At 41.7% G+C, this 18,523-nt stretch overlaps 1 protein-coding gene across 1 annotated transcript in view; it reads left to right on the plus strand.

Moving 5' to 3' along the window:
- map3k5 (mitogen-activated protein kinase kinase kinase 5) overlaps positions 1-18,523 on the plus strand; it is a 59,235-nt gene that overhangs the window by 27,453 nt on the left and 13,259 nt on the right. Inside the window, exons 5-17 of the mRNA XM_066676777.1 lie at positions 2,259-2,427; positions 5,194-5,300; positions 6,728-6,898; positions 7,112-7,224; positions 7,838-7,997; positions 9,120-9,273; positions 10,040-10,147; positions 11,624-11,676; positions 12,933-13,028; positions 13,240-13,321; positions 15,196-15,329; positions 16,480-16,607; positions 16,784-16,920. Of these exons, the coding sequence (XP_066532874.1) occupies positions 2,259-2,427; positions 5,194-5,300; positions 6,728-6,898; positions 7,112-7,224; positions 7,838-7,997; positions 9,120-9,273; positions 10,040-10,147; positions 11,624-11,676; positions 12,933-13,028; positions 13,240-13,321; positions 15,196-15,329; positions 16,480-16,607; positions 16,784-16,920 (1,612 nt within the window). The remainder of the gene's footprint in view (positions 1-2,258; positions 2,428-5,193; positions 5,301-6,727; positions 6,899-7,111; positions 7,225-7,837; positions 7,998-9,119; positions 9,274-10,039; positions 10,148-11,623; positions 11,677-12,932; positions 13,029-13,239; positions 13,322-15,195; positions 15,330-16,479; positions 16,608-16,783; positions 16,921-18,523) is intronic.

An 18,523-nucleotide genomic window follows, 5' to 3' on the forward strand; every position in this document is an offset into this window, starting at 1 on the left:
TTTGGCACTTGACTTCACGCATGGTTCTCTCCCAGACGCTTCCTGCTCTTTCCCTTTCCCCCTCTTTCACTCCTCTCCCTCTCTCCAGCTCTCCTCCTCTCCTCGTCTCCATGGCGATGGCGTGGAAGAACAGAGCTGCCTTTTGTTAATGGTTTCAGAGCAGTCTTTAACTTTCCTAATGACGATATGAACCTTTCAAACGTTTCTTTGGGCTTCGGTTATGCTTGTTAAACTTCATCAACGTCTTCGGAAATTAAAACGCAGGACGCTTCTGTGAGGAGTTGAAGGCAAGCAGCCCTGAGAACGTTAGTGGGGTCAGATACTGATGTTGGACGACAGCTTACTCCAGAGCTACTGGCTGATTCTCAATCAGTCCAAAGCTCACAGTCCAATGCAGCAGGGCTTTTCACACACTTCCAGCCAGTACTTGGCACTGAGAATGGGTGACATTTAGGTTTCATGGTTTTTTTTTTCCCCTGTAGGGATTACAATTACAATTTCCCCAAACTGTGTGTGAACAATTGAATGTCTTTGTCCAGGAGAGGTGGACCCTGTAGTAGCTGAAGTCTATGATTACAGTGAATATCTGATCACAGTGTATAATTTAGGTAGTTGAGCACAGACTGCTGCTTGAGCAATTTAGCACCGTGAAGTTCTTCAGTCCAGTTTGAAGTTACCCTCTGGTTTCTGACTGAATCTTTGCCATAACAACAATCTGATCTAGGTTTTTACTGACAATAACAACAAAGTAATGAAGATTAAAAAGCGATGAACCCTGGGCTAAGAAGCATTACTTCCACTGAATGTTAAAAGCATTAGCTTTTTATGGTCATTAGCTAGTTGTAGCGCTGCAGTGAAAAGACATTTAGACGAGTCCTGGGACGTGAAGCTTGGCAGAGCCTGCTTTAATTTCACTGAAACTACAACTGTGTAACTTGTTTTATTTAAGGATGGTTTCGGTGTAATAGACACCACAGAGGCTCTTCTGCTTAAGCAGAGGAAACAAAGCAGATTAATTGAAAACCATTGCATTCTCAGATTACAACAGGAGTTTCGGGTCTGTGTGTGTCTGTGTGTTTACTCCCTCACACTGTGGGGAATTCTCTTAACACTCCTTTGTGTGTTATTGTAAGGTCAGGGTAAGGCACATTAACTTAGCCTTAGCCCTAATCTTAAGGGGATGGGGTTAGGCTATAAAGGGTAAGTCTGTATTGAAGTCTAGGTAATGTCCACACAATTCATGAAAACAAACTCGTGTATGTCACAGATGTATCTTCATTCTAGGAGAAATAACATAAATGAGATATGGTACCAGTCAAAAGTTTGGGGAACACCCACCTGCATGGTTTTCTTAATCTTCAACACAGGTTTATGTTGCAATATATTTCTGGTAGAAGGACAACATTCTCTCCAAAAAGTTGCTACAAAGGTTCTTTGAGAGATGCCGTGCAAGAACATTTTTTGGTTCCTTAAAGAACCAATTTTGCTAAAGTATTTAAAGGGTAAAAAGGTTACGCTCGAGTGATGGATTTTCAAACATTTTAAGGGTTCTTTACACTCACAGATCTCTTAAAGAAACATATTTCTTTATGGTATCAGTGGTAGCACCTTTATATTTAAATTTATAGCTTTTAATTTCTCGTTGTGCTTTTAAATACTGGGGTTAAAAGTGGTTTTCTAACTTCTCTTAACGTTTCATAAATCTGTTCTTTGTCAGTTTTTTTTATAATTTAACTACATCAATAAAAGCCAGTACTTGTAGCAAGTCGATAGGTAAATCAGAGCCGCAGATTAACAGAAGCAACAGCAATCTCTAGTTCACTTCAAGAGTCTCCACTTTTACACAGCTGTTACAGACAAGCCATTAGCTGTCTGAATGAAAATGTATTGTAAATACTATAAATGTATGAACACTATTGATCTGATGCTACCATTTTGAGCAAACGGCAGAAATTCATTAAGAGGTCTTTAGTCCAGTCCTCCAGTCCTCTCAGCCAATCAGTGGTTTTGTTTTCTTTTAGCTGTCATCACAAATCAGCAACCCATCATGCTTCATAAAAGGCCAGGTATCTGGCTCAGAGATCTGGCACCTGGAAGTGAGCATTTGCAGAGTGTAAAAGCAACATGTAATTAAACATAAATTGAATAAAATACAGATTGGCTCGGAGTCCTAATGGACTGTGAAGGTCCTCTGGGTTGTTTCTCAGAATTCCAGAATAAGGAGATTAACATGAGAATTTTGTGGTGTTTGTTTGTAGTCAGTACTTCCGGGAGACGATCCTCAACGAGATCCGTAAAGCTCGGGAGCTGTACACAGGGGCGGAGTTAGCTGCAGAACTAGGGCGGATCCAGCAGCGATTGGACAACGTGGAGTGTCTGTCAGCTGACATCGTAATCAATCTACTCCTGTCATACAGAGATATACAGGTAAGAACATCCCAGAGTTTTGTCTCTGATCTGAATTATACTTGCTGTACTATTATGGTGCAGCATCAGAGAATCCGTTCCACTGCTCAGCCGCCCAATCCTGGGGTGATTTTTACTGCTTTATCCCATGATTGGCATTGGTCATGATGGCCTTAGGCTCATGTGCAGCTGCTCCAGGACTTCCCATTTCATTGGCAGTGCAAACCTAACAATAATACTAAAAATAAATGGCTTTTCTGCATAAATTATACATTTTTTTACCAGAATATATCAATGCTTTGTCACATATGAGCTAATTAAATTAATGTATTTATTAAACATAATGTAATTGCAAGAAATTTCGTATATGGCATGGGAGACCTAAGAAAGCCCAAAGCCTCTTATTTGTAGTGTCCTTACATTGTGTTCACTGTGTATTGTCTTTTCAAAAAAACGAGCATTCACCATGGCAACCTTGGCTTAGAAGCATGTGTAATGATTTTATAAGAGATTCAGATGTTGTGTACTGATGGACTGAGCTAATCTGCCGTTTCTGGTGTTGTGGTGAATGTAGAATGGTGCAGGAGTCTACACTCAGTGGTTCTGACACAAAATGAATCCGCTCACTTCCCAGAGCTAGTTGTACCTCACTGAACTGAGTGTAGTTTGACCACAGCATTGCAGTTACAAATGGAATGCTGTGCTTTATTTGAAGGCAGCATACATAAAACATAAATATCATCACTGTTCCAAGAAAAGCACATACATCTCCAAAATAGAAGTCGGAGTAAAAAGATTTTATTTCAAGTAATTTTAGAGCATTTCTATTGGTCTAGTCATCATTAAATGTTCACACAATATGAAGGACAGCTGCTGTGTTCAAATTATGTAGTAAAATAAAAATTCAAATGAGGTCGTAACAAGATGAATTAAGAATTTGTATAAAACAAATGACATTTCTCAGCATTAAAATGGTAATTAAAGTTATTAAAATTGCAAACAATTAAAATTTTTTCTCAAAGTGTTTTTCAAAGTATGAAGCTGCACAATCATCAGTAAATGGATGAACATAAAGTTGTGAAGTTTTTCGTTCCACCTTAAATGGTTCACCATATATTGGTGACATATGGAAGCTGGCTTTCGCTTCTTAATATGGACTTCTTTTTCAAATCTTCATTCCACCTTAAATGATACAGGAGTTAGAATCTAGTGCCAGAGACTGCTGCATCCTTTTAAGGTAGAACAGAAAATCAAAATGATGAAGATGTAGATGACGAGACAGTAATTTATTTTCCAAAACTGAAATTGAAAAATAAATTTTAGCATTAGATCACCCAGAAATAAACACACTTTTACCCCCAGAAATAAACACAGCTGACCACATCCCAAAGTGTGTGTGTTTGCTGTTTCAGGGCAGATTCTTTACAACACTGGATTACCCCATCACCACATTTTTATATATTCAATCCAGCGTTTTCTGATCATTCAGATATTGATCAGATGTCACAACCTGATTGACAAGTACTTGATCAGATGTTGTCTACTCCAAACCACATTTGTTGTGACTTCTCTGAAATGTCCCCTGTTCACTTGGTGATGTTGATCTTTTGTGAAATGGAATCAGACCCATGTCTGTGAGCATCAGTGTAAATTTTTAAAGAGCTCAGGTTCTGTCCAGGCTCTTCTTTGAACAGACGGACTGCCTTGGGTTTCCACTTTCCTGCATGCAAACACACATCAATGTAATGGAAGTAGGCCAGAGAGTCTAGTCTAATGGTCCAAGTGCAGAAAACCTTGAAGTAAGAGTGTGATGAAAAGTGTCCGTTTTGAAGTAGTTTGATGTAAAACCCACCAACATGGTACAGTCATACCTTTGCACCCAGACAAATAGGTGTGAAATCTGTGCTTGACCTGTGGTGGACTGGCACCCTGCCTGGGGCTTAATCCTTCTTTGAGGCCAATGAGTCAGATGCGGTGCTTACACCGTATGGCATATACATACAGCAGTACACACTTAAAAAGTCAGTTATACATCAGAGGGTGCATCCTGGGGAAAAAACAGTCCGATTGATGTCAAACTTGGTAGACGACTTTGCTTTGGGAATGCGAGAAAGCAGCCAAAATCACATTCTACTTGAACCTGTCCAACTGCCTTAAAAACCCAAAGTCCACCTTAAGTTGTGCCCACATTGTAATATTTCTTTGCCTGCCCTTCCATCAAAACTTCCTCCTGTGCTCAGCTCATCTCATCTCTCATTAATAACTAACAGCTACAAGAAATGATAAAGGTTGGCTGAATTATTTACCGTGATGTTTCTGAATCATAACTCTGTTTACCTTAGAGTTTCATTAATAATTTATGGTCCTGGATGTGAATTCTAAGCGTTACAGCCTTTTATTTGTGTTCAGGACTAAAAGACCATATGTTTTTAATGTCGACTGGAGTTTGTACATTATGTGATATGCAAAGAAATCCAGAAAATAGTGATCAATAAATCCATTGTATATTTTTTGTTTGTTAAGAAATGCATTACACTGTAAAACTACTTCCGACATTGAAATGACCTAGTTTCTGCACTCATTCTCCATTTGATCAGCTCCACTAACCATTCAGGAGCACATTACAGCCTACTGTCCACTTGTTGCTCTGCATACTTTATATAAAATGTGTTCCTGTGTGGTCAGTAGAGCTGAGAGAATGGTCAGTGAGTGTGGGTACAACGAGGTGCCTTTAATGCTATTTATTTTGTGTTGATTTTTAATATTTATCTGTTTGATTATTTCCAGGATTACGAGTCTATCATAAAGCTGGTGGAAACTCTGGAAAAGCTCCCGACGTTTGACCCGGTGGCTCATCCTCACGTGAAGTTCCACTACGCTTTTGCTCTGAACAGGTGGGACATTGTTGGCGATTATTAATGATGGGTTTTCTTATTGGTTATGAAGGTGTTATGAATGTGATAATGACTGAAGACCTCATGGCTCTCAAGGCGAGGCCTACACAGTTGTAATTTTAATTTTTAAGAGACATTACCAGTTTTAATTCCCAATAATATCACAACAGTTCCCCATTAATGCCCCAGCAGTGGCACATCAGTTGCCTGTTGTATGGTTACACAGAGAGAGAGATTTAATTGCGCTGGTTTGCTGCATGAGATGAGAGGATTCGGACGCCTAGGGGACTCCATAAGGCTCTCGAGGGGACGTTAAATTCTCTGGTAATTGTTGCCCGGGGGACGCCTTATCACATCCTGCCTCGGAGGCAGAAGTGTGGAGTGACTCACTCATCCGTCAGAAGCGATGGATGAAAAGTGCACGTTCATGGTGATGCTGTTATTTGCAGAGGCAAATAAAGCAGACGAGTGTGAGGTTTGTGGGGGTTCTTGAATGATCCAATCCTCAGTAGTTCCAGTGTTTTAAATGTGTGCGGTGAGTGAAGGAACAGCACTGTCTCCTCCCTCAACATCCATGGCTGAAATGCCCTGGAGCAAAGCACCTAAACCCAAAATGGTGCTCAAGGGCGATGACCGTCTGCTGGCCGCTTTGGATGGGTCTGTGCTTACTGCCCCTAGTGAGCAATATGCAAAAATTGAGTGGACACAGCAAGCTCTGCTTGGTCAATTACTGTAAATACAAAATATGGTATTGTTTAGTGACCGTGCTTTAGCCAAGTGCAGGTGAAAATTGTGTTTTTTTGCATTGAATAAGGTCAGTAATTTCTGCAAGGCAACATAGACACTTAAAGAAGTAACTAGGTTAATCTCAGCAAAGAAAACAGCACTCTAATCAACCAGCATCTATCCCTCCCTCTCTCTCTCTCTCTCTGTTTCCTGTCGATCTATCTCTCTTCCTTTAGTGTCTTTATGCTGGCTCTCTTGTTCTCTCTTTTTTCCTTGCTCACATTTGCACTTTTGTGTTCTGTGTGTGTGTGTGTGTGTGGGTTTGGAATAAGTGATAGGTGACATCACTGTCTTCCAAATCAGTGACTATAAACCACATGATTTAACAGGACTGATGTATCTCTGTTTCTCTCTCTCTCTCTCTCTCTCTCTCTCTCTCTCTCTCTCTCTCTCTCTCTCTCTCTCTCTCTGTGTGTGAGAAGTATGATCTCAGGCCTCCCTCCCACTCTCCCTCAGTATGAACCCTGACTTTTCTAAGAATCAGTGTGGATCACTAGGTGAAAAACTTGATGTGAGAAAATCTGTTAAACTCAGACCAACACAGAAACTTCTAATCTCCTGAAGCTGTCTACATGCTTTTTATATCGATGGATATGAAAGGAAATCTGCATTTTTTTAAAGTGTGATATCCCTCTGTGTAGGAGGAATGAGCCAGGGGACAGACAGAAGGCTCTGGACATCATGCTGCCCCTGGTCAACGGTGAGGAGCAGGTGGCGTCTGATATCTATTGTCTGGTGGGACGCATCTATAAAGACACGTTCCTGGACTCTCACTTCACTGACACTGAGAGCCGAGACCACAGCATACAGTGGTGAGAACACACACACACACCCTCCAACATTCCTACACAGTCCACCTCACTGCCCCTACACTGTAGCCTGTGCATTTTTATATCTTTGGCAAAATGCCAAGTCCAAACCCTCCCATCTACAGCTGTTCCACTCCCTCCCCTCTCTCACTCTCCTCCTCTCACCCTTCTCCTCTCTCACCCTTGTTTGAAAAATTGGTGGTCTCTCTCTCTCAGGTTTAGGAGGGGATTTGAATCGGAGCCCACTCTGCACTCTGGGATAAACTATGCAGTTCTTTTGCTGGCGGCCGGCCACCAGTTCGACTCTTCCTTCGAGCTGCGCAAAGTGGGTGTGTATCAGATCACAAGGGCAAATAAATGTAGTGTGTACATGAAGTAGCGATATATAAAAACACTGGACTAATATAACCATACTGTATATATCACATATAACCAGAGTGAGATGCATGATAATAAGAGTGTGTGCAGAAGGGGAGAACAGGGCGGGTCTGTGAGGATGGATTTGCTCGTGCGTATGTGTTAGCTGTAGGAGTTGGGAGTTAGTGCCGGTAGTGGAATGCTAGCAGTATCTTCTCAGGTTTACACAAGAAATATGGGACACCGGTGATCTAACACAGTGACTAATATCAAACATCAGTGGTTTTTGAGAGATTAACATGGCCTCCAAGCACAAACACAGCCCAGAAAGCCAAGCAGAGATGCTAGACGTGGGATGGGGAAGAATATATGAATGTGTAAACAGAAATAAGTTCAGGAATGAATGAAAGGTGTGGGTGTGTATGAGTTTCCATTGGTAATTATTATTTTTTTTTTATAGATATTCTTATTATTGTCAAGGTGTTTTTGTTTTTATAACATTTATGGGACTTGGGTATGATTTATGTGTCAGGTCTATGTTGTGTTAAGTAAGAAATTGTATTAAAACTAGTGTGTGTGTTGTAGGTGTGAAGCTGAGCAGTCTCCTGGGAAAGAAGGGCAGTCTGGATAAGCTCCAGAGTTACTGGGATGTGGGCTTCTTCCTGGGGGCCAGCATTCTGGCCTGCGACAACACACGAGTCATACAGGCCTCTGAAAAACTCTTCAAACTAAAAGCCCCCGTCTGGTACACACACACACACACACACACACACACACACACACACACACATGTACAGTACCTATGCTACCAAACAAAACCCAATGATCAATGCAATAAAAACAAAAATGTTCCAGGAGTTTGCTACCGCTCGGAGGTATTCAGTTAAAATTCATTGAGGTCCAGTTACTAAAATATCCACGTAACCTCGGGATGTGTTGTGTTTTGCTCCATAGCAGCACTTCACGTTGCTGGATTTGATTAAAGCCACATTATCAGAACCCCAATTTATGTCTCTGTTAAACCTACTGTGTAAGCAACGTGTATTTGTGGCTTTCCTGGTACTGCATGTAAACAATGAGGTGTTCCAATTAGTGTCCTATTCCCTAAATAGTGCATACTACTAATACTACTACACCACAACATTGTGTACTACGTAGGGCTGAGGAAGTTATTGGAGATACAGCCCTAGTGGTTTGGTGGACTCTTAAAAGGTGCTACAAACGGTTCGATGCCATAGAAGAACCACTTTTGGTTCCATAGAGGACCATTTTTGCTAATCACTTTTTTCTTCACAACAAAGGAAGATATTCTATGGCATTGCTTAAAGAACCCTTTGTAGCATCTTTAATTTCGTGAGTGTGGTGTAATTGCAGACACCAATGCACAAGTATAAATGCTCAGTTCCCAGAGGGAAAATCAAGAATATAGAACTAGCGGCGTCTGTCATCTATTACAAAGACTGTCCAAAAACTGTAATGCTCCATGTTAATTGGTCCGGGAGCCAGATGGAGTCATCACCTGGTCCAGGTCTGTCATTTGATGACGCCTGCTGTAGCTGTTGTATCAAAAACCTGGCCTCTGTGTTGGGTGAACTTTTGCACGCAACTGTATTGGAACAGTTCCACACACATGCACACAGGCATGTATTCTCTGCCGACACACACCCACATGAGCCTTGATAAGCGAACGCAACTGCTAGCTGCTGATATGCTATACATTGGTTTCTAGGAGCGACTGTCCATGACAAACAGAGCTATCATGATTCTTATGGGGGCTCTTATGGAAGTCAACTCTAAAAGGTCTCCAGAAATATTTGGACGGTCTTTAAAGTGTCTGTGTGTGTGTGTGTGTGTGTGTTTTCTCCAGGTACCTCTGCTCATTGGTTGAGACCATTCTTATCTATCAGCACTTTAAAAAGCCCTCCTCTGAGCCAGCAGGCCCTAGACAGGAGCTAATGGACTTTTGGATGGACTTCTTGGTGGAGGCCACCAAAAAGGATGTGTCTTCTGTTCGCTTTCCTGTAAGAGTGTACACACACACACACACACATACACACAATAAAGGATATTAATAAATACTCCCCCAGTAACAGGTTCACTGTTCTCGGAAGGTAATATTTAAACTAAGCACTGGAACATTTATGGAATGATTGGACTACACTCATGGGCATTAGTGAGGTCACGTACTGATGATGGATGATCAGAAACACCACTCCAGCTCATCCCTGAGCTAGCGGGTGGTCTTCCAATACTCCCATTTCATTTCATGCCCACACTATAATATCAGAAGGGATTGTTTTTACGTGTTTCATCGCTGCGGTGATGCCATTTTAACGAAGAACATCAGTAAAATTCAGTAAAAAGTGGTGAAATCACGGTGGGTAAGAAATCTCTGTGAAAACAACAGCGAAGGGAGGGGCTACTCGATGTACACATTGCCTTCACACCGCGTGGACTTTTGGGATGCCACTACTGTTCTGAGAACAGCTCTCCCACCAAAAATATCCATCCCACAATGAGCTTATCTCCGAGTAACGAAACTAAAGCGGGAAGATGGCAAAAACTTTACATAAACATTGACATAGTTAATATATAACTCTTATTATAAGCTGTTTAATGGTAATTAATGAGTGGGATACGCGTGCGGAGGCTGCTATTGTGCGCAAAACCTACCTATAGCTACCAGAAATGAGTGAACCTTTAGATAAAGGCTCAGGAATCTCTCCTGAAACAGGAGCTGAATGAGGCTTTAGTGTATTGTTAATTTTATGTTGTGACTTGTGTCAGGTTTTGATCCTGGAGCCCACTAAAGTGTACCAGCCGTCTTACCTGTCCATCAACAACGACGTGGAAGACAACACTCTGTCCATCTGGCACGTGGCTCCTGATGACAAAGTGAGTTTTTATTCACTCTCAATTATGTACTCATCCTTTCATTTTGTTAATCACTTGCTGTCATTCCTCATTACGGGGTTAATTCTCTCACTCATTCATTAGTCCGTTAATGAATTGTTCACACACTCCCCTATTCTTTCATCTTGTCTGGCATTCACTCATTCACTTATTTGTTCTGTCTTCGAGTCACGGCAAATTATTCCACCATATGTACCTCGCTTGCTCACACACACACACTCACACACTCACACACTCACTCATTAATTAATTCTGTTGTTTATTCATCCCATTCTCCCACGCACTCTTTTGTTTATTCCTTCGTCCCTTCTTTCTGCCGGTCACTGTCACCTCCTAAGTCAGTTATTCATTCCCTGTTTCTATCAGTCATTCCGTCATTCATGCAGTTGCTCAATAATTATTTTAATTGCTTCATTCACTCACTTTCTGCCTCGTTATTGGAGGAGCTAATTTCAGTGTCTCTATCTCAGTGTATGTACTTTTTATTAATGTTTGGACACGCCTGCTCGTGTATGCAGAGATAAGAGGGAGGGGTAATCTAATGTTGTTTATTACATTTTAGTGTGTATATGTATGCATACATATATATATATATGTGTGTGTGTGTGTGTGTGTGTGTGTGATTAGAAATACTACAGCATCACCTGATTTTATTACTAAATGATCAGATGGGTTTGTTTTCTACTGATATGACCGTCTTGGAATGTGTGTGTGTGTGTGTGTCTGAAAGAAACAGATACCAACTGACCCTGAGTCCAGTCTGGTCAGTGTCCTGTTTCTTATGCCTCCTGTTAGTGACTCATTAGGTGTGGACGGTCCTGGTGTTGCGCTCTCTCTCTCTCTCTCTCTCCCTCCCTCCCTCCCTCCCTCCCTCTCTCTCTCTCTCTCTCTCTCTCTCTCTCTCTCTCTCTCTCACTCTTTCTCCCTCTCTCTCTCTCTCTCTCTCTCTCACTCTTTCTCCCTCTCTCTCTCTCTCTCACTCTTTCTCCCTCTCTCTCTCTCTCTCTCTCTCACTCTTTCTCCCTCTCTCTCTCTCTCTCTCTTTCTCTCTCTCTCTCTCTCTCTCTCTCTCTCTCTCACTCTTTCTCCCTCTCTCTCTCTTTCTCTTTCTCCCTCTCTCTCTTTCTCCCCCTCTCTCTTTCTCCCCCTCTCTCTTTCTCCCCCCCTCTCTCTCCCTCTCTCTCTCTCTCTCTCTCTCTCTCCCTCTCCTCTTTCTCTCTCGCTATCACTTGCTTATCTCTTATTTAATTCTTCTCTTGTACTCTTCACGCTCTCTTTATGACTTGCTATTTTCAGTTCCTCTCTGTTCTCTAGCGCGCGCAAACACACACACACACACAAAAGTCAACAAACTGAGGAACAAGTTTCTGCATGTTAAGAAATATGTACATTATGATTCATTTTCTCTCTCTCTTTCCTCTCTCTCTCTCTCTCTCTCTCTCTCTCTCTCTCTCTCAGAGTAAGGGTATCCATGAGTGGAATTTCAGTGCAGCGCTGGTGCGCGGTGTGAGGTGAGTGACTCAGTGTTGGAGGTCCCGATCCAAAAGGAGCCACGCTGAAGCAGCCTCTTCAACACTAGCTTTGATTTTTCAGCTTCATTAACTGGCTTTGGAAGCAAACTTAGAGTTGATATTGTCCCTCCAGTTTCTCAATAAAAGTCCACAAGCAAAAGATTTAGAACCAATACAAATGTTACAAATAGTCACTGTCCAGTGGAAAACATTTTTCTGGGTTTTTTGTGACATCACAAACATGATAGTTTCCAGGCTGATATGGGCCCTTTAAAAATTGCTCCAGCATCGGGTCTGTGCTGGACACCGTGGTCCTTACTCGTCATTAATAAGGTGTCGTGAAGTGTCCAGCGTGGATTAGTGTGTTCCCTTTGGACTTCAAGGCCAGCTGACTGACTGTTGCGTTGTGATTGGTCGAGACCTAGGTTGCTAGGGAACATCTTCAGCAATCACACTCAGAGTAGAGGTTTAGACTGAAGATACACACACAGAGACACACACTGTCTCGCCCACTCATGTCATAGAACTAAATGAACAGTTGTTTAACACTCAGGCCGTCAAACTCATTTTCACCAGTCATCTCACACACACACACACACACACACACACACATGCATGAAAGGAAAGTCCCTGGACCACAGTGATGCCTTTGTTGACTGCGTAGTTCTCTCTCCCCGTGTGTGTGTGTGCACTGACCATTCTGGACATCAGAATGTGTCCAAATAATTTTGAATATTTTTCCATCATCCCCTAAATTGCAGAAATCAAGAATTGCCCACACATAACACACATGACATGCCAGGCCAGTAGGGGGCGGAAATGTGTCTCAAAGACCTCTAGAAATTCACTGAGTGCATACATACGTCGAAAATAGAGCATGAAGCTGAAGCTAAGACGGGACTAAGACCTTTCAACCTAAACCAGGCCAGTGGACTTCCATCAACTATACAATGAAACCGTACATATTTCCAACTGTTCAGATACCGTATGAGTCTGTGGTTATAGCCTCCAGTTCAGTTACAGCTCATAACGGGCTTTTAAAGCCTGTTAAATCAATGAGCAGCAAACTAACAAAAGCAACAGGACAGTGGAAAGCTTCTGTTGCATTTAGATATCTCCACTGAAGCCCTGTGACCTTATTCCACCATAGATAGGTATATAGATAGATAGATGGATAGATTGACCATTTTCTTCATCCCTAAGGGACATTTACACTCTACCAATTTTATTTTAATCTCTCTGTTTCTCCATTGCAGCATTTCCAAGTTTGATGAGCGCAGCTGCTTCCTCTACGTTTTAAACAACTCTGAGGACTTCCAGATTTACTTCTGCACTGAGATGCACTGCAAAAGGTAGGTGTGTGTGTGTGTGTGTCACTGTTTTTAAGATGTTAAACACTTGATAGAATTGGCTTGTAACTCACTCACCCACTCACTCAATCTTTGATACTGTCATTCACCCATTCGTTCACTCTACCACTGCCATTCACCCTTTCACTCAGTTCCTTCCACTCACCTTCACTGTCATTTTGTCTTACTGTGTGTCTGTGTGTGTGTTTTCCAGGTTCTGTGAGCTGGTGAACAGTCTGACAGAGGAGGCGTGGCGAGGTCAGGACGAGGCAGAGTGCGACTCTGAGGCTTTAGAGGTAAACACCTACACTTACTTTTAATGTCAATATGTGATGTACAGAATGTGTCCCAGACACTAACTGGACAGTTTACACACCTCGGTCAAACAACATGCGCGGGTTGTTGGTCTAAATATAAGTAACAACATACTTCTGAACCACTTCTTGGTGGTTTTTAAATTGTGGTGAATTACACTGTTGCTCTACCCACAGCAAACTAGGATTTGATTCTCAGCTCAGGCAGGAATTCCATACCTCACCAGTAAGAGTCCCTGGGCAAAACACCTAATGCTGTATTTACACTACCACTACATTTACACTACCCCCTCATACTGCCCCCTTATACTTTAACTGCCATTTTTACTAATGTCATCAAGATAAATATTGTTCAGTTACATCAGTGTAATGTTATTATAAATGCTGTTAGAGCGGTCCATTCTATTGGTCAGTGCTTTTCCGTGGAGATTATAGGCCAATGGGTCAGAATTGAGTGAACCGTAAAGTGATGGAAATCACCCATTGGAGGGAATGTTCATAAATACTTATATATGATATTGATCTTCACTTTTTTCAAACACCTTTGTTGGATCAAATGGTTGACCCCCTGGGTGCTTAAATAACACAGGTAATAATTACCTTGTGACGATGACTCAGCACTTTCTGGATCTGCCAGCATGATCTAGTTTCGGTATCAGGTTACAAAATACACACACACACACACAAATAATACACCTGTGAATTGCAATATTACATAGACTCCCATTCATTTTTTTCTGGGGGGTGGGGGTTGGGAACATAACATTACTTTTTCCTTAAATACTACCAGCTTATCCCTAAACCTAACTCTAATCCTAACCATATCCCCACCGTGCACATTTCTTCACGTTAAAGTCGACAAATTCAAGATATTAATTAAACAAAACACTTTCTATAAAACATTTGAGGATTTTTCCTCACAATTTGCTGCTCTCAAGTTTGTTTACTTAGTTTACGAAGCCCTAGTTTCAGTAAATGAGTAAAAACAACTAAGGGGCTCAGTCAGACATGCTAGGCTTCATCTCTCTGCTCACAGACTGAAACGCCTAAGAGAGACCTCTGAAGGTTGAAAAACACAAACTGAGTTTATATTGCTGCGTAAGTGCGTTAATGTTGACTTATTTTGGTTGTTTCTGGTTATTTCGCTTGGAAGTGACTCCAGATTTGGGTGAGCGCAAAACTGCATGAAAGAAAACACAGACGGAAAGTGCTACGAATTTCTGTGGTAATTCAAACTGTGAATAAAAACTTACAGACAATTTAAACTTCAGCCACATACAAACAACGGTTGCTTTTCTCCTCAAACACACCGTTCCACCTTAAAGCACGTGGAGCTTCTGAACGTAAACAAACCAGAGAGAGCTTCAGGTCCCCAACAAACATAAACATTCCCTTTAAGATGTAATGATGTACTCCTGAGCCTTCACAATATCTGAGTGTAAACAGGGTTAGGGCCCCACAGTGTGATATATACCTGGTATACACACAAACATGCAATCACTAGTATTTGTGAATGTTACTTGCTGTCTGTCGCTTGCCTGGAGTGGATGCATGTCGAAACTTGACACTGTGTGGGTAGAGGTGGTATCTGTGTAACTCTCTGAGATGAAAGCCTCAGGTGATGTGTATCTGATGGGGACTGTTTTGGTGAGACAGCAGGTAATGCACGATTCTTAGGAGTCCACATTTTTCCAGATCTTAATATGTTCATCCTCACTCATGAGAACTCATTTATTTTACGTGTCCTCGCCAATTCTAGTGCTTCTTTACTGGTACTGAAATGATTTACTAGCATTAATCATTATTCCTTACAAATATAGCAAAACCAACCTGTGTGTTTGTGTGTTTATATGCAGTACGATTACGAGTATGACGAGCATGGAGAAAAATTGGTTCTAGGTAAAGGAACATTCGGGATCGTCTATGCCGGTCGTGATCTTAGCAACCAGGTCCGTCTGGCCATCAAGGAGATTCCTGAACGCGACAGCAGGTACACACACACATACACACACACTTCTGACCTAGTTTAATGTGCCCGAATGCGCGTGTGTTTGCGTGTGCATGTGTGTGTGAGACATGTAAATGAGGCAAGCCAGAGCGGAGGATGGAGGATCCCTGAGGTGTTCGGTAACTCAGTGGTGTGGACTTCCTCCAGAAAATAATGCAGAGTCATGTTCTCACTGAATACGGCCTACAGTGAGTCGGCAGAACCGGCTTTCATCTGCTCGGCAATAATGAGAGCAGCCGCAGTTAGAATGTGACTAATCAGGGCCAGGCAGGGTTACACAGGATTATACACACACACACACACACACACACATCAAGTAGTCATGGATTGTCGTTTCTGTCGCTGTTATATAAGTAGTTCCGGTGTGAGGTAATAAAGTGGACAATTATCTTAAGTACACTCCTGAGGGCAGCAGTCTCTCTCTCTCATAACTTGTATTCATCCCTCTGTTCTGTTTCTCTCTTTTTCTAAATCTTTCCATCTCTCTTTCTCTTTTTCTTTAGTTTTCTTTCTTCCCCTCTCTCTATCTTTTGGTGCATCTGTCTTTCTCTGTTTACACCCCCACCCACTCTGTCTCTTTGTGCCCGTTGGTTTTCTGGGCCAAGTGACAGTAATGGATTGAGAGTGAGGAGCAAGGGTAGCGTAGCAACAGCTGCACCCTTGTGTCCTCCTTTCCTCGGAGTGAGATGGAGATGAGGGGATTATTCAAAGAGCTGCTCATCTGAAGACCCCCACAGAACCATCCTCTCGGCTCCACACTGCTTCAGAGAGAAAGATGACCTGGGAAACCTCAAAACCGGGCCTCTGAGTTCCTGTGTGTGCCACATCCATTTCAGTCAAGATATTTATAATACACCCCGCTGGATACGTTTTGCTTTGGGCTTAGATCTTACACCACATTCTGTCCATCAGATTGAACGTTCTGAGAGGGAGTAGAGCTTGAGGTGCTGGCATTTACCTCATTCACTTAAACACTCGCTCGCATTTAAGAAAGTGAGTAATAACACATCTCTAACCTCTGTTGTCATGGGGGGGGTCTCGTGGGGGTAGGGAGTGAGTACCCAAACTTTTGACGTGCAAAGTCCCCACATATCCAGACCTCTAGAGCTTTGGTTCCTGCTGTGTTTTGTAGATATTCTCAGCCTCTGCATGAGGAGATCGCCCTGCACAAGCATCTGAAGCATAAAAACATCGTCCAGTACCTGGGCTCCATCAGTGAAAACGGCTTCATCAAGATCTTCATGGAGCAGGTGCCTGGAGGTGAGGGATGTTCATTGTGTGGTTTATTAACATGCATTAATGTACACAGCCAGTTGCTGTAATAGAGCTGTAGATATAGACATTTGTTATAGTGTGGGAAATGCTTGGACTCCTATCTGAAGGCGTCCTTCGACTTACGGGAGTCGTTGCTTATTTATATGCGATGACGTACACAGGCAGTCTGTCAGCTCTACTGAGATCCAAATGGGGGCCGCTGAAAGACAATGAACCCACCATTGGATTTTACACCAAGCAGATTCTGGAGGGGCTCAAGTATCTCCACGACAACCAGATTGCTCATAGAGATATCAAGGTAACAGTCACACGTCTGTATCTGTTGATAACTGGTGCAAGTTTAAACTGTTGTCCCTTTACTCTAAATGTAGCTGATGTAGCTAATACAGCTAAAGCAGGAAAAGCTTGTGAACAGCTGGGTGAGTGTGTATTATCCATAGGTGTGAGTGTGTGACTGGATGTGTGTGATGCCTTGCACTGCCTTGCCTCTCTACCCAATAATTGGTGTGTGTTGAGTTACTGATGCAGATTGGCTGCAGGTAGTGTAAATGTAATAAGCTCTGAATTCTGAAGTAACTAAGCGGCCAAATATGAATGTGATATGAATGCTGTTCATTGCACTGACATCAAACAACTGGCAGCTTCATCCAAAACACTGCCCTACCACCCAGGTAGCACTGTCAAATACTGTAGTTAAGTTACTTTGCAAGTAGTAGCCTACACATTTAATAATGATGGTTCCTCAAGGGTTCTTTACTAAAGAAAGTTATTTTAGATGAAACCCTGAGCACTCAAAGAACCCATTGCTTGATTAAAGAATGCGTTGCACAGTAAAATTTCCTATGTTCTCGTTGGGTGTGACGCTGACTATAGAATGACAGCATGACTTCAGGGATCTTTGGAAACGTATGACCTTTGAAATAACACAATATTTAACTGGATGACTAAGTCCTCACACTTGCCTCAAACCACATGTAAACCACATACTTAAGTCCCTCTGAGAACAATTGTGGTTGTAGGCAAGTGTGTGATGAATAAGGCATGGAGTTTGCACAGTGATAATGATTAACTGTACTGTAAGTTTCCATTTATTTTTAGCTCCATTGCAGGACTCAAGAATCAAACTTCAGGTTTGTGTGGATTACTGTACAAGATCACTTTATGCCACATGTTCAGAAATGTTGAGAAAGTGGCTTCTTTAAATGGACAACATCCAAAACCTCATTCAATGTTAAAACTGATGTTATCTAATATGTATTACTTGAAGTCCATTTAATGTCAATAAATAAATAAATAAGTAAATAAATAAATATTAAAACTCTCTCTATAGTGTGGAGGTTGTACTTTATCCTTGTCAGCTTCAAAACGATGCTGTGTTGCTGTCATCAGTACGGAAAATAAACCAAAATTAGGTGCTCATGTAATACACAAGCTACTTATATAAGGCACCAAAATATTTTGAGGGTGTATCTCGAGAAATAACTGTCTGTTTGCTGTGAAAATTGGCAGGATGTGTTAGTATTGGAATACAAGGAAATGGACTAAAAATGGTTCTAGTTGAATGTGTTTAACTATCAAAAATTTCCACTATACATTGTACCTCATGCTTGGCATTGCACTGCCATTTTGCCCAGGGTGTGTCTCTAACTCCCAGTGATTCCACCACATCACATGTGCAGCCATTACAGAAGGTGAATTAATAAATGCATGAAAGTGTGACTGAATTTCAGGACCTGAATTAACCCATCCCAAATATTTGAACCTAAAGCATCCAAATCACTCTTAATGCACAGGACCTTGCAGTTACATGAAAATGACAAAAATAAAGTGTGGCAATTCTGTTAAACCCTTATTTGTGAGGGCTTATTTGAAGCTTTAAAGCTAAAAAAAAATCCTTACAT

This window comes from Hoplias malabaricus, chromosome 7 (assembly GCF_029633855.1).
Source record: "Hoplias malabaricus isolate fHopMal1 chromosome 7, fHopMal1.hap1, whole genome shotgun sequence".
NCBI classification, from domain to species: domain Eukaryota; kingdom Metazoa; phylum Chordata; class Actinopteri; order Characiformes; family Erythrinidae; genus Hoplias; species Hoplias malabaricus.